This window comes from Lepidothrix coronata, unplaced genomic scaffold (genome assembly GCF_001604755.1).
Source record: "Lepidothrix coronata isolate B3197 unplaced genomic scaffold, Lepidothrix_coronata-1.0 Scaffold23, whole genome shotgun sequence".
Lineage (NCBI taxonomy): Eukaryota > Metazoa > Chordata > Aves > Passeriformes > Pipridae > Lepidothrix > Lepidothrix coronata.
Genome location: NW_016690203.1, coordinates 6,300,728 through 6,325,084, shown reverse-complemented (window position 1 = coordinate 6,325,084; position 24,357 = coordinate 6,300,728). Strand labels below are relative to the sequence as shown.

Sequence of the window (24,357 nt, the reverse complement as noted above, 5' to 3'; positions counted from 1 at the left end):
TAAGGAGTCTTTCTGCTGTGCCTTTTGCAATCAGACATGTCTATCTTGTATTGGTCTTTTTAGCCACCAGCAACACTGAAGTACATATATCTTCCTCACAATAATTCCAAAACCTCAGGTTTTTATAATATCTAGTATGGAAGAAATATGTCCTAGATAGCAATTTAATTATTACACCAAATCTGGGTCGTGATCCTGACTCCAGTAAAAGAAATGAAAGTAAATATGCTGAAATTTTAGAATCCCATGGGTTTGAGTTTTGAATACAGAAAAGCTGTGCTTTAAGCCCTCTGACTCTTTTGGAACCTCAAAACATGAACTGTTTCTGATGCTAATCTGCAAATTTGCTTAGAGTCAACTCCCTGTGAAAATGAAGAACAAGCTTTGGAACATGTTGTGATGAAAAAGAAAGGCATAATACCTAAAGGACCATGCAAACAGATGTAGCACTAATTTTACTTTAGTGGGAACATGTACAAGATTTGAGCTATCTACACTTAACCCTATCATACCACCACCATAACCTTTCATGCTAACTTGAATACATCTTTCAATGCAAAATTCCTTCATCCCAATGCTGAATCAGACAATTGCACCAAATCTAGTAGTAATTTCTGGATTTTTGCTAGTATGAGTGACTGACATTGGAATAAGTCAGTAGAAAACCTTTTTCCGCCTTTAAGAAAGGTTCTAACATCTGAAATAAGAACTTACAGGTGGGGGAAGCCTTCAAGTAATTTAAATACACAGTGGGAAGTAGTTAGAGGAAGGTTATCAAGGCTAGTGTACTGTACGCTAACCACAAGTAAAGCTGTCTTAAATGAAGTACTTAAATAATCGGTAATTTTTCTAACTGTTTCTTTTACTTAATGGTCTTTGATAAAGCCCACAGGAACAGCTTGCTTTGGAACTGGCTACAAATAAGAACTGATCCTAAGGTCAAATTTAAGAGTCAGGTCTTGTGAAAACTAAAAGGCAATAAGCCAAGTTTCTTAGAGAGAGAATGCAAACTTTTAAAGAAATTATGCCTCCTGCAGTTTGAGAGGACTCCTTTAAACATATCTTAGGGGGAGAGATTGTAGTAGGAGGGCAAGGGTTTATTTCTGTTGTTTTTTGGTCCAGTAAAACTGCAACAACATGCTTTAATGGCTAATGGCATGATAAAGGCTTTGATCTGGTTACAGGACAAAGGATTCAGACTGGATGTTAAACTTGATATGGAATACAGCCTGCATAAACACAAAGTTACTGTATGCAGCCTTCAAACAAGCACTAGTTTTCTAAGCTTACATAGATGCTGCAACATTCTGTGGACTGTCTTTGAGGATGCAATCATTCTAACATATTCAACAGCCACAGTAAGTTCTTCGGATATTCTAGTGTAACTAGGAGTATATTCTTGGTGGACTAAATTTAAGGCTCTGAATTTTACATCCACTTCACTGAAATATGGTATTTGAATATTTTAAGATACCATTTCTCCAGTGTAGCCACCAAATACAATCTCATCCTTATTACTCAACTGCAATTCAATTTCAGTCAAAGATATAGTCACTGCTATATATTTTTATACGTCGATATCTCCCCAACTATAATTTAGTACTGACGAACCTTAAAAAATTTGTTTCTTTCTCTTAATGACAAGCCTTTTCCCCCTTTTCTTTATCTTATTACCCTTGACACCACAAAAAAATCTCTTATCTGATGTTACAAGTATATTAAAAGCACAAACATAGATCACTATATCCAAATATTATAAAAGTCTGACTGGGAAATTATGATTACAAATGGATCTTGGTTTCCTACTATGGCTCACAATTAATCCTAGTATTGCTGCATCAGTTCAACAGTGTTTCAATAGATATGTCAGAATAAAAAAAAAGCTATTTGCAAAATTTATACAAATCTTAGTAAATACTCATTATCATAAAGGGAGTCAATAAGAACACAAATGTTGATTTTAGACTATTACAAAGCCATTAATGTACTCAGAATTCAATAAAAGTTCTGAATGTGTAATAATATTAAAGGATACAGAAGACTCCAGTTTACCTTTAACGTGGCTTGCTAATTTCTTTGAAATGAGATACACTTTAAAAACAGTTTTCACATAAAAAATAGATTAATCTCAAGTCTGTAATTTTTATTGCTTTTCAAAACGATCTCAAAGGTAATGAATCATCTGACCAAAATGGTTCTGGCAACAAATACAATTCTAAGGGGCTGAAGTTGAACATTCCAGAACCTGGTATGTGTAAAATCAAACCTCCTACTGACCTTTGGTGATGGGGAAAGATATATCATAGGCTCCATGTGCCTTTTACATGCTGTCTCATTCAAGTATTCATGTAGAAAGACTACTATGATTATAGCTTCAATAGATGAGGAACAGATAGAAATAACATTCATCCAAGACAAAAATATCTGATGCCTCTGACTGTGTGTTTGCTTGCAGGAAAAGGAGAGAGAGGGAAGAAATTGAGAGAGAAATACTGCCAGTGTGCGCTTTTTGTTGATCTAAAGAGTACTAATAAAAAGAAAAGGGATGACTAAACATTACAAGCAGAGATAAAATGTACACACAGACTGAATATCCTTTGCCTACCTTTGTATTAAACTCTACTGGAGAGGTATAAAAGTCAAACCTATAATGACTTTTGTAAATTGGAAGTAGATGACCTCCAAAACAACATAAAAATTGAGAAAAGTTGTGGCTGCTACATTTTTTCCCTGAAAGCCAATTAAAACTTAGTGAACTTATAACCTGGTACATTAAATACAGCATTATTAAAAAAACAAATGCCTTTTGATTCTTTCCAAAGAGTCTGCTTGTTAGAGATGTGATTAAAAGGAAAAAAATATTTTAAAAGGAGCTCCTAAATATTACAGGGAGTGTCAAGTAGTTAAAATTACCATGGCTACACACTTCCAGTTTGTCCCTATGCCAATAGAGAGCAGAACCCACCCCCTCATCCTACAGTGCAGCATCAGCAGGTTAAGTACGAGAAATAATACACAAAAATGGCAGAACTATTTTAGCACTTGGAGTTTTACTTCTGGAGGCAGAAGCCGGAGAACACTTCTGTTTAACTTTCTCTTATTCTCCAGAAAATGACTTAATGTTGAATCATCCCAGCCATTACTATTTCCATTTACTGCATGCACTGCACAGGATTAACATAATTATGTGATTTAAAGTGATTAAACAGTGACATTCAGCCAAATAACACTGCCTGTTGAGGAAATTAAAAGTAAACAAACTAAAGTTCAGATATTTTCACCTGAAATGGACTTCAGTGAGCATTTGTTTGAAAAGGAGCTATGTAATAAGAGCTGTTTCAGCTGAGCTTTGATCACTGTAGTTGAAATTCAGCCCTGCCAGAGGGATGGGCAGAAAGACAACATGCCCATTAAATTAAAGACCTCAGGATAAAACTGCTTGGTGAAAGTCTTATGCTGGCTCTTGGGTTTCCTGCCTTAAACCACCTCTATGTATTTTAGCCCTCTAACCAGTGCAGAGAAATGTCTCGGATCAATGCATTACCTTCTATTCCAGTTTTCTTGTCTTCAAATGATTGTTGGCTAAATTGAAATGTTCATAGAATTATAGAAGATAAGGTTGGAAACAAAGCTGAAAGGTCATCCTGCCCATACCCATGACCTAAGGTGGCTGACCTGCATCTCAAGTGTTTGTTATGTAAATTTGCTAATTATGTTCCTAAGGACCAGCATTGATTAAAGTTCCCCAACCACTTCATGTGATCCAATTCAGTGTTTATCTAAACCCAGCAAGAAAAATCTATTCTACCCATAAGAAATAATCCATCCCAAATTTCTGATTCTAAACTGAGAAATGTTGGGCTTTGAAGTAGAAGAAAAATTCAAGTCAACTCAACCCTCCAAATAAACACCACCAACACGGCATGCAGATAATGTGTAGATCACAAAAATCTGCATCTAATGAACATCAGATTAAAAATTTTTGTTCTTTTTCCAGGAAAAAAATGAGACTTTTGAAGGTTCTTTTTAAAAACATCCATAGGTGGCACTGAGCTCTACTCTTCAAAAGGAAACATCTCTTTTATTATGTTAACTTTATAGTGACCTTCATGAAATAACTGAAGAAAACATAAGAAAAAAAGATTAATTAAGAAGGATTTAACACCATCTTTTATGACCTCTATATACAATCAGCAGGGAACAGAAGTAACACATTAAATAAAACAGATTAAGACATGCAAAAGCACTATCTACTTGTATGCCTTGCACTACAATCCGTTCTTTCTGAGAATCATAGAATGATTTGGGTTGGAAAGGACCTTGAAGATCATCTAGTTCCAAACCTCCTGCTGTGGACAAGGACACCTTTCACTAGACCAGGTTGCTCAAAGCTCCATCCAGCCTGGCCTTGAACACTTCCAGGGATGGGGCATCCACAGCTTCACTGGACAACCTGTTTCAGTGCCTCATCACCCTCAAGTAAAGAACTTTTTCTGCATATCTAACCTAAACCTACCTTCTTCAGTTTGAATCCATTCCCCCTTGTTCTATCACTACATGCTCTTCCGAAAATTCGCTCCCCATCTTTCTTGTAGGCTCCCTTCAGGTAGTGGGAGGCCACAATTAGGTCACCCAGAAGCCTTCTCTTTTCCAGGCTGAACATGCCCAATTCTCTCAGCCTTTCCTCATAGGAGAGGTGCTCCATCCCTCTGATCATCTTGGTGGTGTTCCTCTGGACTCAATCCAACAGGTCAGTGTCTTTCTTGTGCTGAGGACCCCAGAGCTGGATGCAGAGCACTCCAGGTGGGGTCTTACCAGAGCAGATTAGAGGGGTAGAATCCCCTCCCTCACCCTGTTGGCCATGCTGCAGAACCCTGTTGGCTTTCTGGGCTGTAAGCACACAGTGCTGGCTCATGTCCAGCCTCTCACTCACCAGCACCCTCAAGTCCTTCTCAGCAGGACTGCTCTCGATCAATTCATCCCCCAGCCTGTACTGATACTGGAAGTTGTCCCAACCCAGGTGTAGCACCTTGCACTTGGTCTTATTAAACCTCATGAGATTCCCATTGGCCCACTTCTTGAGCTTGTCCAGGTCCCTCTGGCTGGAATCCCATGCTAGAGTTGTGACAACTGGACCACTCTGTTTGGTGCCAACCACTCAGCCTGGTGTCACAAAAGGGGCGTCAAAAAGAGGGAGAAAGTGCAACTGAGACAACAAAAGGTATGCTTCTAAGAATGGAAGAGCACCAAATAGCACACCACATTTTCATAAAGCATTACCAGAAAATAATTTTACATAGAAAATGTTCTTTTTTTTTTTTGTCAGTATGTTTCTCTTAAATAGAAAGTTCCCCACTTGTTTCTCAAATTGCCCCTTCTTGGACTTCATGATACAAAGATCCCTTTGTAAAGTAGCTTTCCAAGAGAGGTAGAAGATGTATTTTATATTAATTTATATTTTTTCTTTGTAAATTCCAATCTTTCATTACCATTACTCATATGTTCTACAGTTTCTGCTTCTGTAATTTTATGAAAGATTCCTCTCCTCACACCTCCATGCCATTTTTTGATCTAAAATTTGTTTCCTCATTCTCTTTTTTTCCTAAATCTCTAATCTCTACTTCCTGTTCAGGAACCAGATTTTCCACCACTTTGAAACTCCAGCATATGTAAAAACTGTCCTTAATAATTAATGCACATCTTCCACATTTCCTTCCAAGTCCTTGAAGGAAGTTTCCAATACAGAGATTTCAATTCTGACATGATTTCTTTCATTTCTGTTCCAGGAGAAGATATTTTCTTTCCCCTTCTCCATTTTGTTTTGCCTGCAAGTGAAGCACCCTTTCTACCTGAGATCAGAGACTTTCCTTTAAGCTATGCTTTGTTGAATTTTCTTTCTGGCAGCCTATAAAGAAGTCTTTGATATATGCATCTTTTCTGTTTTCTAACATCAGAATAAAGGCTGGGTAATGTTTAGAGGTCATCTTTTGCTAATGTAACTAGAACATACTTGTGGCTACCTGGAAGATCAGGAACATAAAGCTTCTTCATTAGTATCCAGAAGTACGATACCATAATAACCTACTCCAAAAAATTCAGGCAGGATGAGGAAAAAATCAGCAACAAGCAGAACAACCAAATAATTGGTTGCTAACTGAAATTCAGTAGCTCATTCCTCATTTACTGCAAAGAGCCCAATGACTTGAATAGCTATTAGCTTAAGAGGCCAGCTGTGGATATTACCATGGCCTGGGAGCCATCGAGATGTGCACCACAATCCCAGACTCACTAAAAGAGATATTGCAAATGGAAGCTCTCAGAAGATGTTGATTGCAGAGGAAGTGTTAGACACAGAGAATGTTACCACATAAACCAAAGGAAAACAGAAAACTCAAAGATGTGCCTGTATTTGTTTGAAAAGAAAGTCAGTCATGGATGCCTTATAGAAACAGGAATTATGAACATAATCTTGACTATGTAATTAAATAGCCTGTTAAAATTATTTTTCCTCTTGCCTTAATTTTCCATCTGATTAAAATTTCCCACCAAAGGTCCTCAGACTTATAGGGCTTTGATTCTGGCAATGCATTGCAATTCTGGCAGGTAGCAGTACTGCAGAATTCTTTTCTTTTTATCCCCCAGCCCTTTGGTGTCTTCTTCATACATTTATGATCTTACAGTATTTTTTCTCCTCTAGTCACAGATCATATGTAAACAACTAGAATTATTTTTGGAGTACAGCAGCATAACACACTCTATTTCTGTTTCTATCAAGAGATCACATTCTTGCAGATTCTTACTTTTTTCAGTTATTAGGTTTGGGCAAACATTTGTCTGTCAAAAGGATACATTTATTAGGTATTTTATTTTATGCTTCCGATAAACTGTCAAGATCCCTAAACATGGCCAAATAAAACTAATAAAAATATTAAAATGTTTTTTTAAAATTAGATTACATTCCTACGGTTGACACACTTTGCTGACTTTTCAAAAACATTTACCCAGTGATAATATACTCAGTACTATGTATATTGCAAACCCATCTCCAAAATCTCAAAGACAAGTTTACCAAAGCACTTACAAACAGAGAAGACATGCTAAAATTGCTTTTCTGAATCTTAAAAGGCTGAAGTATGCCCTTAATGATTTGTCAACTCCAAGCCTATGTCAATGAAAGGGTATCACATCTGCAGCATTTACATCTTCTTTTTTTTCCTGTGAAACTTAGTAGAACTGATTCTCGATCTAAGCTTCGAAACACTTATTCACCGATATTTTTAACTGCAGCTAGTAACTTGTAACATGCTTGTTTTCTCTGAATGTTCATTTTTAATGTTACTGTCACCATTTTAAATGCCCAGTTCACATACATCCTATGATTTCAACTTTCACCCATATATTCTCTGCTATATATGTCTTTTAAACATGGTTTTATTACTGAATCAGCAAATGCACATTTTAAAACCAAAAAAATCTACAGAAGATCTGAGTTAAATGAAATTTCTGAATATGTTTGCCACCCCGAAATAGCCCTCCTGTAAAATTTTGTAACTTGGAGACATCATTCCCTTTTGAGTGACTTTTTTAAAGAAAGTATTCTGAAATAAAAAAAAAACAACACCAAAACATCCTGGCAAATATCTGTGCATTTTGCTACTTACCACTCGGTAAAGTCTGATTGTTTTGACAGCTTTTTAACCTGAGCTGCTGATTCTAAGACTCCTCTGTCCTTCCTGTCCCAAATTCTGCCACAGAGCCTAACATTATTGAATGTCAAAACCTTACTCAAAGCCCATCTACTTAGTCACAGTTTTTGCCTTAAAGAATATAATAACCGTAAGACATTCTACATCATTAACACACTAATGGATACACACATTAACTGTGTTTTTCATACACTGGAAAAGCATGAAAAAAGATATGCTAGAAATACTCTGAATTAATTCTATCAATATTTGCCTCCTTATTTGTTACAGATATATAATGTGCGAATATTTTATGGAATCTCTAAACTGTCCATTGTATTTTTGCATTTTGCATTCCCTCTTTTTCAGGCAAATCTGTTCATTCTAGTTGGCAACCTACTTTATTTCTTTGCACCAATTTGCCACCACAGTCATGTAGTCAAAAGGGTAAGAAAAAGGCCTACCATTCTTCCTTCAGATGCCCACATTGCTTGTGGTGCTCCCTCTAAACTAAAAATTATTGAGGGACGTGTATGATGAGAAAGAGAGCACACAGCTGCAGATAAACTCTGATCTTTTGGAGGTACTTCTCACAGCATCTACAGAAGCATCTTCGTGCTTAGCATCCATTTGTGACTGGCTTTAACATCCTCACATTATGGCGCTCTCAATTTTTATAACTATTTTTTAGCCATATGATTAATTTCCTTAAAAGCTACAGATTTGAAAGCTTTCACTCTTTCTGTGAACATTCCTCATTAGAGAGAAGTGCAGATTTTACTGTGTCCTACGCAAGCTAATGAAGACACTGATAATAATAGCAAGTGATGCCTACCATAAACTACAAAAATAGCATATTTTAAACTGCTGCAGACTGTGTACAACCACGTAACAGTCCTTGGCAATCTATCCCTCTTTATCACAGTACCTGCACAACATGCTGAACTGTAAGGTATGCACTGCAGCCCCAGCAATACACAGGGTCAGGAAAGAGCCAAGTGCTTTCTTGAATGGGAAAAGACTGAAGCATAGGAATGTTTTACTGCAGTACGGCCTGTTATCTCATTCTTTTGATCTAGATCACCTCAATCTACAATTAAATTCGTGTACTTCTCTGAACTAGCTCTCATCATGGACCAGAAAACATAAAGCAGTTCAGAGGAAGTCCTAGCATCAACAGGGTGACACTGGAAGTCCACTAGAAACTTCCTGAGCACTTCAGACAGCATACCAGCTACAGGATGTTAGTTGCTGCCTAAAAGAGCTTCTGCCCAGTTTATATCTGTGCTGAACAACAGAAATGTGCCTGGTTTTAAAAGAGTCAGCTGGCAGCTGGCTACTCATCCTTTCTAGCCTGGGAATGTAAAGCAGACCCTAAGTCTTGCTCATTTGTGTGCACAGAGGGAAAGGTATTGAAGGGTTCAGTTCTGCATGCTGCAGAAAATCTAGCGGAGACACTTGGGATCTCTTTAAAGATCCAAGACATTTGGCTACTTTTGAATAAGTATCTGAATTCATACATTCTGATTTGCCTCCTTCATCTTTTCCCATCCTGTCACCTGTGCCCATAATGAGCTATAAAAGGCTCATAGGACATACATTGCCCTTTTTATCCTGTTTATAGCACCTTTGGTTAGAATTATATGTCTTGAGCACACCTACCAGGAAATGTTTCCCAGCAGTCCAACCAAACAGAACAACCCAAAGACCATCTTGCACCCAGCCAGAAGCCCACATTAACTTTTGTGACAAAATGACTTTTTTTCCTGGAAGCCTAAAGAAAGTTCCTGATTTGCTGCTTACATATACGATTTGTCAGGAGGAACTTCCCACTAAGAGTTTCAGTTCATGTTCTATATATTATACATTGGCCAAGTGTGATTAAAAGCTTTCAGCTGCAGTTTCCATGTACAAAAGATGTTCCATTTACTGAAGTACCGAGATTCTATTTTTTCCATAAAGCAAAAGTTCTGAACATTTCCAGTGGACCAAACATAAATAAGATGCTCCCTTGAAGGAGCACTGGTAACCACAAAAGTCATAAAAAGCAATTTGCTTTATCATTTGCTTGCTGCAGCCATTTACTGGTGCATTCCATTACTTGTTCATACCTATTCAAAGGGCAGGACCAGATCTATGTATCTCAATGAGTTCTTATGGAAATTATCAGTATTCTTGATTTTAATAATTTTATCTCTCATTTTTACCATAAAAAATTTCAGTCAAGAGTCTGCTTGCTTGTCACCATGCTACAAGCTTCTGGCAGCACGTACTCAGTTTAATGACAGTTTTGGTTCTATTCCAGCAGATTATTTAAAAGAAAAATGTCCTGATGAAAAAATCAGCTGTGTTTAAATAGCTACGTAGCTCGACCAGACAATTTGAGGGCTTTGGCTGTTTTTTCCTCTTACAGACCCTTATCAGGCCAATATACACATACACATGGACAGTATTCAATGGAGGGCTTAGCAATGTGTTTGTGCTTAAGTTTCATGATCTGCTGAACACATTACAGTAGGTGTATTACAGAGAATGCATTACTTTGTTGCTCTATGCTTCCATAGCCAGGCTTATTCAAGAGACTACAGAGCTTAGCTTAACACTAGTCACCTAAGGTATGTCTTGATTATGTATTTTAAATACGAGTACTTAGAACTTAAACAAGGATATGTATATACTTTAATACTTGTCAGCAACTTACTGCAAAAGCAGTAAGGTGGCTGATAAACTGCCAATTATCCTTCTTCCATGTGTTACATATTTTTGGAGATCCTAACAACAGTGCTGGAGAAAGGACATCAAATGATGCTTAGAAATGTGATACACATTTTCATTTCACACTCCATCAGTTTTTACAACTAGAGCTCCATGAAATGTATGAGAATACTTGGCTAACAGTCATATCTACTGAGGTGTAAAATAAGGATCAGATCTCTTTTTAAAAGAGTTTCATTTTCTTTACATGACTAAATCAGATGTTGACCTTTTTCCAAAATATATTGTAAATATTCCATACCTCTACCCATCAATTAATTTTGAATCTCTGAATTGTGTTTTGACCTGTTTTAATAGACATGTAATCAATACACATTTTTTAAAAAACAGTTAGGTAAAGAAAAGAAAACTGATTCATCCTTCCTCTAAATTGAAATACATTGAGTTAGTGATGTTAAATCTTTTCAATTCTAGTAAGTTCTTTCCCCATCTTGCACCTTGAAAGAAGAAACAAAGTGTATTATCACCTTTAGAGTCAGCAAAGCTATGGACATCAGTAAAAACATATTTTGAATTCAAATTTCAATCTGTCATAAAAGATTAAAGCTTCATGCATATATAAATGGGAACTATAAATTGATAACAGATACATAGCATGGAATCATTTTGCTTGAACAGCTGTTGATTTACCAGTGTAGCAAAGCAGAAAATGTCTTTTTCTCACCTCTCTTAAACCAGAAACTTCTCCTTTTGCTAATGGTCTGGTGATGGATGCAGTGTGAACTCTGGCATCTGACACTGGTTGCCCCTTCATAAAATGTTTTCCAGCTTCATAAATATTCACTTCTACCATCTTACCCATCAACAGAGGATCCTTTGGCACAAGGACCTTTCAAATAAAGATAAAGACATAATTACTAAATACCACAAGGAACATCAGAGTCTCCAGTTTCCACTCAGAAAACAGATGATAAACATCAGAGAAAATCCTAAAACTTTAAAATATTAGTCATCAGCATACACTATAGACCCTGCCACATTTGACCAATAAGATCTCCAGCTTGCATTCTTCAAGAGTTTTGCAGTGTTAGCTCAGCATTTTTCAACTCCAACTGTGAGTCCTGTTTTTTGATTGATGAGAAAGTTGGGCCTCAACTGCAGCTTTTGAATCCAGACCCAAACAGTTCCCAAGGGTACTCATAGTACACAGTTCTAATAGCCTGTAAAGCTTCCTGTTTTCATGTCCATGCCATAATACTTCTTTAAAAAATGTTTTTGAGTCTGTAAATGCTTCTGGACAGAAATTATGCCCTTGTTTCTCTTTGCACAAGCCCTTGTTTCTCTTTGCACAAGCCTTTATTTTGACTGTGCAGAACCTTTGCAGCTGAGATGCATGACTGACAATGAATGCCTGTAAAAATGGACGAGTGCGTTTCTTGGGTCAGCAACTAATGCCATCCTTTTCTGAATTTGCACAATCATGATATCAGAAAGTCCCGTTTCATAAAAAAAGCAGCACATAACAGATATTCCTAGTTCATGTGTCTTACAAAAGAAAGAGCCCAACATACTTGAGCGATATTTTTTGCTGGAAGAATATAGGGAGTAAAAAAGGCTTTAAAAAGGCTCTAAAATAGACAAGCAGTTAAAAAAGAAAAGTGGAGTAATTTCTTGGTGAAATTATTTTTTATTTCTTGGTGAAATATTTTACAGTGTTTACAGTGAAAAATTGATTCATGGGAATTTATTTAATCACATGTACTTGAAGCTCATCCACACACAGAATCTCAGAGTGGGTCAGGTTGGAAGGGACCACAGTGGGTCATCTGATCCAACTTCCCTGTTCAAGTAGGGTCATCCTAGAGCATACTGCACAGGACATTTCTGGAATTTCTGCAGTGAGGGAGACTCCACAACCTCTCTGGACAATCTGTTCCAGTGCACAGCCACCCGCACAGTAAAAAAGTTCTTCCTTGTGTTCAGGTGGAACTTCCTGTGCATCAGTTTCTACCCATTGCCTCTTGTCCTATTGCTTGGCACCGCTGAGAAGAGCCTGGTTCTGCCTTCTTGGCACCCTCCCTTCAGATACTCATATACACTGATGAGGTGTCCTCTCAGCTGTCTCTTCTCGAGGCTGAACAGGCCCAACTCCCTCAGCGTTTCCTCATAAGAGAGATGTTCCAGTCCCTTAATCATCTTTGTCATTGTCCACTGTACCCGGTCCAGGAGCTCCCTTTCTCACTTGTACTGTGGAGCCCAGAACTGGACACAGCACTCCAGATGTGACCTCTCTAGAGCTGAGGAGAGCTTTTCAAAGATCACATTAATATATCTTGATTCTTTGATGCTGAAACTGAAGTTCCTTAAAATGACTTGATTTTTAGACCACCTGTGCAGACGATTTTCAGAGAAAAATTCTGTGCCAACCACATCTGGAGAGCATTTTGTTGCCAGACAATGCCTCTCCATTTTCACCTATCACAATTGTTGATTGTTCTACTTGGAGGAAATCACCACCAGTAGTTTCCCAAGCATCTTTTTCCCTAAAGGCTCGAGGTGTTCATGACTGTAAGTGTTTCCAGACCTTAGGATTCTGCTGAACTTCCTAAGCATCTTACAAGAAAAGCAGACATCTTTGCCTTTCAGAGATGGGCAAGCTGAGACTAAGCAAACACAAAGCCAGACTCCTAATGCTGGGACAGTGTTACAATACAACCAGATCAGAGTTCTTCCCATGTAATTCATCATGGGCAAATTTAAATCAAAAGAAAATTAGGCAGCTAAGTATATCACTGGGCTTGTGACTGCTGTAAATCTTTGTGTCTCCATATGCAAAAGGACAGTAACTAAGTTTAAATGTGACTTCAGAAAAAGAAAGACGTTAAGTGAAAATATCTGGGAGGTTCTGTAAACAACCAAGCAGCCAGGCCTGACATACACTCAGACATTTTTTTTGATATCATTATTTGTTAGGGGAAAAATCCTCAACCATATTTCTAATAAACAAAGTTACACCAACAGAAACCCTCATCTTGACTGTTGATCTGGCCAAGTACCCTTAGTCACTTTAGACTATTCTGTTCAATGTAAACTCTATTACCAAAGCCTCCACAAATGTAAGGTGCAGCTCTACCAGGAAGTCTGTCAGTGTAGCTCTATCCATGTGGCTTTAATAGCAAAATCTTTTAATACAGATGAGATTAGTGAAGAGAGAACAGGTTTGATAACTATTTGAGTTAAAAGAACATTACATCAGGACTCTGAGCTTCACCTTCCAAGAATATATAAAATGATACTTAGTGACTCTAGAGTGGTTTTCAATTTACTATCATTCAATTTACTGCTATTAATCTTAGTCACTAGCACCAAGTCTTGTACTTACCTGGGTGAGCAGTAGGATATTATCCTTGTGAAACACACCCTACATAGGATTTTAGGGAAAAGACTTACATTTTAATAATGAAAAGTATTTCTTGCATAATTGAATTCAAAATTACTCCCTATGTATGTTACTATGTGCATTTTGTGTATTCTTTACCAGTCCCAATGAGGAGCTGTATTAGGTGCTGTACAAACACACCATAAAACATCAACACATTTTTTTTCCTGTACATATTGCTTTTCATTTAATTAATTAGGCTTTCATAAAACAAGCATTGAACACTGAAAAGCCCCAAGCAATTTCTTTTTAATCTCTATACGGAAGACCGTGTTTCTCAAATCTGAGTGATAAGCTACAAAAGCAAGGAACAGTGATACATAAGACTTAGACAAGAAGTTAAATATGTAAAAACAAAAAGGAGATTTATCAAAAAAAGAGAAAGTGGGGAAAAATAATTATTGAACCAGATATCTAATAGAAACAGATATTTTATGAATAGTAATGTTCCTTACTACTAAGCAAAAATAAATAAATGCTGTAACACAACCCAAAACCAGAAGAAACCACTATTGGTGACTATGTAAGCACAACCATCATCTATAGCCTCTCCAGGTTCAGACAATTGAATACCTAAAGGTAGCAAAAGCGAACTGTAGATAGCTCAGTGCAAGGAAACGGACAACGACCGAAAGGTAAAATGAGAATAAAATCATAATGATTCAGAAAAGCAAATTTTCTTGGGTCTTAGTAAGTCATCTGCTTCCGAGCAAAAGTAATAATTTTGTGAAATAGATGTACTTTCTTCCTAGCTCAAAGGTAATCTTTTTGTGTGGAAAGAATTTCCTTATAGAAAGTACATAGAAGGAAATGACAAAAAACAGAAGGAAGGGATGCCATTCAGGAGAGCCTAAACAAGCTTGAGTAGCAGACCCACGAGAATCTAACGAGGTTCAACAAGTTCAAGTGCAAGGTGCACTTGCACCAGGGTTGGCAATCCCAGACAGGAGTACAGACTGGGAGAAGAACTTATTGAGAGTAGCTCTGCCAAGAAGGACTTGGGGTTCTGGTGGATGAGAGGCTGAACATGAGGAATGCATGCAATGTGTGCTTGCAGCCCAGAAAGCCAATTGTATCCTGGGCTGCATCAAAAGGAGTGTGATCTCACAAAGTACCGTGCTTTGTCAAGGTCAAGGTTGGCAATTCTGCCCCTCTACTCTGGTGAGACCCCGCTGGAGTCTTGGGTCCTCAGCATAAGAAAGACATGGACACAAGACAGAGCAGTTTCAGGGGAGGGCCACAAAGATGGTCAAAGGGCAGGAGCACCCGTCTTATGAGAAAAGGCTGAGAGAGCTGAGGTTGTTCAACTTGGAGTAAAAAATGACCCAAGACCTTATAGCAGTCTTCCAGTACCAAAAGGGAACTTATAAAAAAGAGGAAGAGTGACTTTTTACACTGGCAGATAGTGATAGGACAAGGGGGAACAATTTTAAACTAAAAGAGATTTAGATTAGATGTTAGGAAGAAAATCTATACTCAGGAGGGTAGTGAGGCACTGGAACAGGTTGCCCAGAAGAGAGAAGTTATGGACACGTCATCCCTGGAAGTGTTCCAGGCCAAGTTGGATGGGACTTTGAGCTACCTGGTCTAGTGGGTGGCACCCCTGCCCATGACAGAAGGGTTCAAACTAGATGATCTTCAAGGTCCCTTCCAACCCAAACCATACTATGAATCTATGAGATACAACATATCATGCCAAAGTGGTAATCTAAGGAATTTTCTGACCCTTCTATTGCTAGAATTATTTTTTTTTTCCAATTGCATTACCTGAAATACTTTTCAGAAAGATGTATGGAAACTATCATGACTTAACTACTCAGAAAACAATGCTTTGGGGTCACAGTAATTAACATTGCTGTAATAATTAACAGCTTCTTAAACCATGCTGTATACTCAAACAGCCACTGTGTATTTCTTAATGTAATTTCAGGTTAATTATATTTACAACACAGAAACAAAATATCTCATAAACAAGTCTTGTTAGTCACATGTTTCCTGGAAAATACTTATTTCTTTCCTTGTTTTTTTGTATCGTAACACACTGTGCTGCTGAGATTATCAGAAAGCAAAGATAAAACAAAAAAATGTTATCTGGTTTATTTAACTGTACCTGCTCATAGAAAGGATTGTGAGCAACGTAGTAATTGGAGTCAAATGATTCTTCTGTTACCAGAACTCTCTGCCTCTCACCAACCTGGAACATAGAAGATGAGAGAGATGACTCAGAAAGGAAAAATAATTAATTATGTTGAGAAGAGAACTGCAACTACAAACAAATGCTCTTAGCAGAAATAATCAAATTCTATGAGGAAATTCTGTGTCAGCAAGAAAGTGGAATAGGAAAAGCTCTACTTTAAACTGTCTAAAACTGACAGGGTTAAAAGTCAAAATTAAGGGCTAGAACTGTGGTGCTATAGTGGCTTAACATGAAAATCATGTTCAGAAATATATACTGACTTTTACTTATTAACACGATAACAAATAAAAATGGCAGATATGCACAGAGTCCATTACATCTTCACCCAACTAATGAAAAAATTGTGCAATCAATTACTCAAAAGGTATATTTTCTTTAAAGGCCACACGTGTTATTTACAATGCTAGGGCATCTCTTTATCCCTTTTTGGTGATCTCACCAAGCTGTGCTTGCAAGATCACACTGATTTCCATTACAGTGGAGCCAACACTGCATATTACAAAGACTCAAGAAGAAGAGTTTTTAACAACTCTCAGGCACAACGATATTATGTAAGGCAAAATGGTGCGAAAAGCCCTTCGTTTAAAATTCCCAACTTCCAAATGCTCCAACAGAATTTAAGGGAAGCACCAGTTTTACATATAGTTAAATGAAAGATGCCAAGACAAATCATTTGCATTTAGGGGCCAAGTAGATATGAAACTAAATCTGAATTTCCCCAAAGTTCAAAATCTCCCACATAGCACCTTTTGATTTTGTCCATTACTGAGTTGTGTAACGAAAATGCATAACTTAATTTCTACAAACCTTGAAGACATTTATCTCACATTTTTAGTCTGAGCTCATCTCTATTTTTTTCCATCTAAATGTGCCCTGGATTATTTCCAAACTATTTGACAAATGCATTCTGCAAATTACGACTGTCTAGCAAGTTAAATTTACTCACTGCTTTTATTACTATTTTGAGACTCAAAAAGGTTTCACATTTTACTCCAAAGTTTTAATATCTATGAGTAAAGTTACATTCAAGACTCTTCCCCCTCCCTGAAAGACTTCCACCACATCCTAATGGCAGCTGTTACCTAGAAGTTTTAAGGCCTCCATCATAAGGTTGATGTGAACTAGCAAGAACTTGCAGATCAGATAATAATGTTTTGATTTTTTAAGGTACAAGCAGTAAAAGTAAAAGATAAGATTAGAAGTTTCTCTAACAGTCAGTGGCAGAAAATAGAACATTAAGAAATAAGAACAGCAATATCACACCTACATTACAGTATATATATACTGTATATATGCATATATATATATATATACACACATGATACATATATAATTCTGCACTTGCTGAACGGAAAGACTTCATAGAATAACTCTTGCCTTCTCTTCCTTGTGCACATATCTAAATATTCCCAAAGTAAACCCTGGAGAGAAAGGGAGACAGTAAGCACCCAGCTCATTTCCCCCAAGGCAGTTAGAGTTCATTCTCAGGACTGCAAGTGTGGGGTACAGCAGAAGGGGTAAAATCCCTGACTTCCAGACCCAGTAACAGAATCTGAATAGCAAAAAGATGTATATATTTGCGTACTTTTAAGAGGTGTTTAAGAATTGTTTATAGCACATTTAGAATTTCCATTCATGTTTCTCTGGGAAGTCTGCAATTACATATAACAACAGATACAACATACTCAAATTTTAGTAAAAATTCGGTGTAACCAACAGTGAGGCGGTTTTTTAAATTATTTTCAAGAAAACAGTTATTCAGTTCTAATACCCAAAGGAGTTTTGCAAAACATGTCAATAAGACACTTGAGATAACTACTCCAATAATAAGATTTCCCCTAAACTGAGAGGTTGTGTTACTTCTACAATATTTGAAACCATAGCTTTTAAAAATCACAACTCAATATCTGCTGTAGCACTAAAGTGCTAAAGTCTCAGATGTCATGCGATATTATGAAAAAGAAGAGGACAAAATAAGCAACATTCCCCCTTGGGCAAACATGCTACCACTGAAAAGCACCAAGGCCCATCACCAAGTCACATCCTCACATTGCATTCATTATTTACTGATACCAAAACTTAGCAAAACTGGCTCAAAGCAATACTGGGCCTGTAACTCATTTCACAATTGTCTTGTGGTTCCCTGGGTCTCTCTTATCACCACGTTCTGCCATTACTGCCGCTATGAGTCCTGCCTGTGAGGCAGGCTGAGCTACATGTGTTATCTTCATACTCTCAGATGAAAGAATGGTAACCATATTATTAAAAAAAAAAAAAAATCAGAGGGAAGAAGAAAAGAACACCTGTGTTAGATCATTTGAGATAAATTGTGGTTTCTTCAGAGACACGTTGCCAGTTTTTCTCATCTTTGCTTCCATGAGCAAAAGAGGTCAGGTCTCCATGTCCCAGCGGGCTAGACTGAGCTTCTGGGCTCAGAATTTCTTGGGAATGGGAGGAAATCAGGAAGACTAAATTTTTAACATAGCATCAGAACTGTGGCATTTAAATTGAGCACCAGAAGTGCAGAGGAGCCAAACAGCCTATACCAATTTACAGTGCACACATACAGACAGACAGGCACACAAGACTAAGATGGCACACTGTAGGGAATGTAGGTAAACCCAGTAATTGTTTACTCGATGAAGGTACTGGATTTGTAGTCTTGGCCAAGACCAAACTCACAGAAAGATACAATATTCAGCCATTTGCAGACTCTTTTGCCATAACAACAGAAAAGGAAAATTCCATTTAATGAGTCAGGCCATTGAGTATTCATGATCTACAAGACTAATTGGCTACATGCATTTGTAAGACAGAAAATGACTATCTATCCTGCATCCAAGCATAATTAAGAAGAAATGTAAGTACGCAGAACGCAGCTTTGGTATTGAAATTTGTTCAAGAAGTGTAATATGTCATCATTTCTGCAATTATTCCCCTGGGATCTCTAAGTGCCTAAGTTTCACCTCTCTCAAAATTTAAATATGCAGAAACCAGACACGATATCTAATAACAGTCATAATTATAATAACCTTTGATGATTTTTTTCAGGCATGTACCAGCAGAAGTAGTTCAGTATCTTATTTTTATTCCTATTCTTTCATCTGCTTCCACAGGTACGCACGAGTTCCAGCTCTCAGGGAACTACAATTCTGCCAAAGCATCTGGAACTCAGGAAACTCAGCCCTGACATCTCAATTTGGAAAGGTTTCCTATAGAAGCATTACTTTTTTTTCTTTATGGATGGCAGTATGAAAATTCTTATGAATGACAGCAAAAAAACTTGCCTGGCAAGTTTTGGTCATAAATTATATGACCAGTCCCCCATCCCAAGGTGGACTGGTCATATAATTTACACAAAGAGAATTTGTTTTCACCAAAAACAGTGCAACAAGCGCTGCTGGTCGTATCACTTCCTACACTGAAACAGTTACCAGGAAGTTTGTATATCTCAGAGTTAGTAATGAAATCACTTAGGAACTTTTATTTCATTTTCATTTATCCTACAGGAAATTCTGACATGATAATTCTTTAACTCAGTTTTTCCTTTACTGGAAATCATGAAAAGCAGTTTTTCCAGCTGGCTGATTTTATAAAATAATTGAACAGTAAGATATTTCCAAAATCCTTACTGGCTGCAGTCAAATTAAGTTTCTTTTTTAAACCAAAACTGACTGAATCACCTAAAACACAAGACTGGTTTTTAAACTCTAAAATAGTTTGGTTGTAAAGGACTGTCCCTTTTTTACATGCTTTGACAGAATATTGCTACATAATGTCAACAGTGGCCTGCTGTGATTTACTTAGACAATTTATACCTCTAATTTTTTTTTTACTTAGTGAAAACTATGATTGCACCAGTTTTGATTTATTGCTTATTACAGCCAGAGCATGTAGCACACGATCTTTCTCATTGTTTTCTTCTCATTCTTTTATCTGAATTTTGTTAGCTTTGTTTGTAAGAGCCTCTGTTTTGCTAAAAAAAAAAATAAATTAATAACCACTGTCTTTCTATATTTCTCCCATAGAAGATAACATGCGGCACATGTAGCATCTCCATTGATTTAGAGACAGTTGCTAAAGCCTCCTTCAGGTTGAATTCAATTCATAGTCGAATTGATGAGCATCTCTCAATTCATGTTGAAGGAGGCTGGCTTGGATTCTGACCCCAATCATTATGGAACATACTTAGTACAAAGCTTGGAAGCCACATAAAAAGTTGCTTTCCTGTATTTGTTATTTAAATACATCATAAAGCAAGCAATAAAAAATACAGAGTGTCACAATTCACGTGAGTATGTTTTAGCAGATTATTCTGATGTACAGAATATTTCTGGTAAACATGCATACTTTGACCTTTACTAAGTATAGCAAAGTTTAAGCAAAAGTAATTTAGAAAGTGTTCATTCTACATCAGTTTTGGTGTACTTCTCTCCTGATTTTTCGGTTGCAGTCTAATTATTTTAAATATATTTTAATAATTATGCAGATGATGTATTCTTCCCCATAGAGCAGGCAAGAACTGCAGGACCTACTTTTTATGAATCAAGTGAATCCTTCTGTAAATAGAAGCCAAATTTCTTGAAAATTATAATTAAGCATTCTCTAAGTCTTTTATTTATACATTGTAGGTATTTTCTCCTCCCGACAGAGAAGTCTAAGTGCGCCACGACCTCCCTGAAAAAAGATGAAGTTCATAGAAACTTACAAAATGGTCCCATTTTGATGACACCAGAATACATCTCTTTTCAAAGTCTCCTCAGTACTGCTTTGTTCAGCTATGCAGCACTGCTCCTCCAAATTTAGTGTGTATACATACATCCCGTTCTGAAGGTAGTATGGGAGAATGGACTTGTCCCAGAGCTTTTCTACAAAGTTGTTAGGGTTTTAAATGTGGAGACTGAAAAACAGTAATATTAAAATAGTTCAGCTCCCGAGCATGACAATTTTTATGCCAGGATAAAAATACTTTTCAGCATACAGCATAGACAGCTGCCACTTCACTACGGCTTATGTTACAACTGTTGTCCAATTCCAGATGGGTAGGTGCCTCCTTTTTATTCTGTTATGTTCAGTGCATAACCCTGTACAGAAATGCAGTAACACAGTGACATGAATATTTAAAATTCTGTATCTTTTACTTCATACAATAATTAATCAGATTAATCTTTATAACATGTGTCTGGCCCATTTTACGCCTGAGGAAAGGAACAGAGAACCTGACCGCTACAGTGCTGCAGAGTAAGCAGCAGATTTCACCTCATGGGTTTCAGATGTTCCTGCTTCCTCCTCCCAGACCTAGACATTGCTACCTCAGTCCTACACCACCACTGATCAGCAACAAAACCAAAATTCTCAATCTCTTACATAGATTACAGAGCTATGGATGCTCTTAAAATGAATTTGTTAATTGACAGTGGATGTTACTGGTCCCCTTATACACATCAGACTGTTTTGTGCTTATGTCCAATGCGCTAAATTTTACCATTTCACACTTGCTATGAGTCAGTGTTTTTCCCTTACTTACACTGCTCTGTTTTTTTGCAGCCTTGGAAACAGCACTGGGTGGTCATCTTCACACACAGGAAAGCACTTAGCTCTTAACTAGTGAACTCTAGAATCCCAAATGAAAAGCAGACAATCTTCATCAAGGTGTCTCATTTCACTGTCAACCAATACAGCTTTGTAAAACCACGAATATTAAACTGCCCACCTTTAAACAAAGCTGCTGAAATTTTACTTTAAAAGGATGGTGTGAAATGTTTGATTTATAAAATGTCTAAGCAAATGGCCTTTTTTTTGTTTTGTTTTAGGCACACTTGCTTCCGCCATGCTGCTCTTTCCACAGCATCATTCAAAATTCAGAATGGACACAGGCAACAGATGCCCACAGGACAAACTCTTTCAACCATTTTCCAGGCTGGCTTGAGACTGTGCAAGCAGGAAAGAAGGATTAGATATAAATTAAAAGACAGCCAGCTCTGATAGCACACAATCAGCATAACAAAAAAGTGTCTCAAGCCTTCAGCAGCAGGCAATGCAGCTCATTAAAAGCAAGTGAACCCCTTCTCTTTGGACCCCTTATGAATTTGTTGGCATAGCTATGGGGGAGGGAAAAGGTAGGGAGAGAAGGAGGCGAGAGATAGAAGTAGACTGCTTCTGCTGTCTTGGCCCATTGCTCACGCTTCAGGGTAAATAGATCCTTTCTATTACTGTGCACCTGCATCTGACTGCTTCATTTTGATTTGGTCTCCTGCTGTGAAAATGTAGCTTCTCCCAGCACATACAAACTCTGCCATGCAGCTCAGATGAAAATTATATTCAGAGATGTGAGCGGTGACCTAAAAATGACAACTGGTCCTCAAAATATCTGATTCCTTTTAAATTCTGTAAGTCTGCATTTTGCTTGTCTCTTCTTTTCATTGCCTAGAAAAGGGGTAATAAAAGCAGTATTTTGACAACTCTGTCATACTACCGTTCTAAATTTCATTGACTGTGTACAATATTATAAAAGGAAAATAAGTTTTCCGAAATGGGAGATATATTTTGCCCCAAAAGCAGTCTCTCTCATTTGGATCTTTCTGTTGTAAACCTGGGTTTAAGCAGTAAAAGGATGAGATGTCAGAACCTGGTTTTATTCTGGATCCGGCACAACGTTGCTAAGGCACTCTGTCTATTTTCTTGTGGTCTCTGAAATGCTGTTTCCACACGTGCAAAATCCAATTCTGATTATTACACAGAGTAGTGATGGGGAAGTTCCACAAAGATGGGGAAGTTGCTACAGTAATATAAAATACTCTACGCAGAACTGGTATTTGAAACTATCACATAGCACGAGCCCTCAAGCAACTGCCTTAATGTAATTCTGGCAAAAGCCTCTCCCCTTGTTTTTTCAGATGATCTTACAATCCCCATAAAACTGTTGCAAATACCTACAGAAAAAGTCCAAACGAAAAGATCAGCTCAAAACAGGAACAAGAAACATCTGAGAAGGTAAAATATGTTTAAGGTCTTCCTTTCATACCCAAAATATTTCACAAACAAAACAAAAAACTAGACAAAGAGTCTTCCCCTAAGGAAACCTGACATTTAAAATATAAATATGGGAAAGCACACTATCAATGCTGATCTTTTAGAATGGAGGATGTCATTTAGGAGAATATTTTAAAAATATTTTCAGCTTCCAGTCAATTTGGCAATCAGATGGATTATGGTGTAACAAGTAAACAAATATTTAGGTTCTTTAAATTTTATTGTTTTTTTTTTCCTAACAAGTTAAGCCTGTGATGAAGTGAGGTGACCAAGCTTAAAACCATGATTGGTCTTTGTTAGGGGAAGGCCATGCTTTATACTTCTTCTGTGAAATTATTTAAAATTACTTAAGATTGGGTGTTTCTGTTGGAAGCAATGCCTTAAGATACACTGCATATTTCCAAGTGATTTAAGCACAATATGAAGTGGCAGTTGCTAAGGCAACAATATGCAATTCCTGTTTCAGTGATCTCTTTTAACAGCTGCATAAGCCTAGACAAGTATCAGTTATATGAGAATTTATAAATCATCTTGGTAAATACCCTATCAAATAACTCCTCCAGAAATTGCTTTAGGAACTTGCAATACCAAACTGTTTATTCAGACTAAAGTCTTGTCTACACTACGGAAATAAAACTGCTCACCAGTGGCCCTGTCAGAAGGGTGCTGATGTAGCACAGCCCGATCTAATACTGTGTTCAGCATCCCCAGCTGTTGGAGAGAATTGCCAGTAATAACAAAAGGCCCTAACGTAAGCGTCACTCCAGTGAATTGCAGGCAGAACCGCACTTTGCTTCCTCACAGACAAAATAAAGCAGGAAAAAGTTAGGAATAAATGGAAATACTGGATTGAAGAACACAGGTGACAAAATGAACACAGCACTAATACACAGCACTAACAGTCAGTACTGTCTTCCCTGACATGATACTGGAATCCCCACAGTAAGACTGGGTGCTCCTAGAATACCTCTATAGCCTGATATTTTTTTAATTAAATGCACCAAAAAGACCGCTCCAAAAAGCTGAGCTTCTCTCCAAAATATCACTACAATTTTTCTCACCCTACAAGTGAGGCCAATCTTCTCTGTTCATCTCATCTGAGAACAAAGGGAGAGCAGATGGGATAAAACAGAAAAAACAAAGGTCCAAAATGACCCTGGTATGCAAAGCCAAACCCAACTCTCCCCCCAAATTCACTAAAAGCTGTGTTAATATGTTTAACAACACACAAAATACGTAACATAACATTGTTGCAAGGTAATTAACTTAGAACACAAAATGGTGGCACT

At 37.3% G+C, this 24,357-nt stretch overlaps 1 protein-coding gene across 1 annotated transcript in view; it reads right to left on the bottom strand.

Annotated features, from left to right (window-relative positions):
• Window positions 1-24,357, bottom strand: part of CDKAL1 (CDK5 regulatory subunit associated protein 1 like 1) — a 412,737-nt gene that overhangs the window by 19,697 nt on the left and 368,683 nt on the right. The window contains exons 14-15 of the mRNA XM_017808582.1: window positions 15,950-16,033; window positions 11,125-11,289 (exon numbers count right to left, since the gene is read on the bottom strand). Coding sequence (XP_017664071.1) covers window positions 11,125-11,289; window positions 15,950-16,033 — 249 coding nt within the window. The remainder of the gene's footprint in view (window positions 1-11,124; window positions 11,290-15,949; window positions 16,034-24,357) is intronic.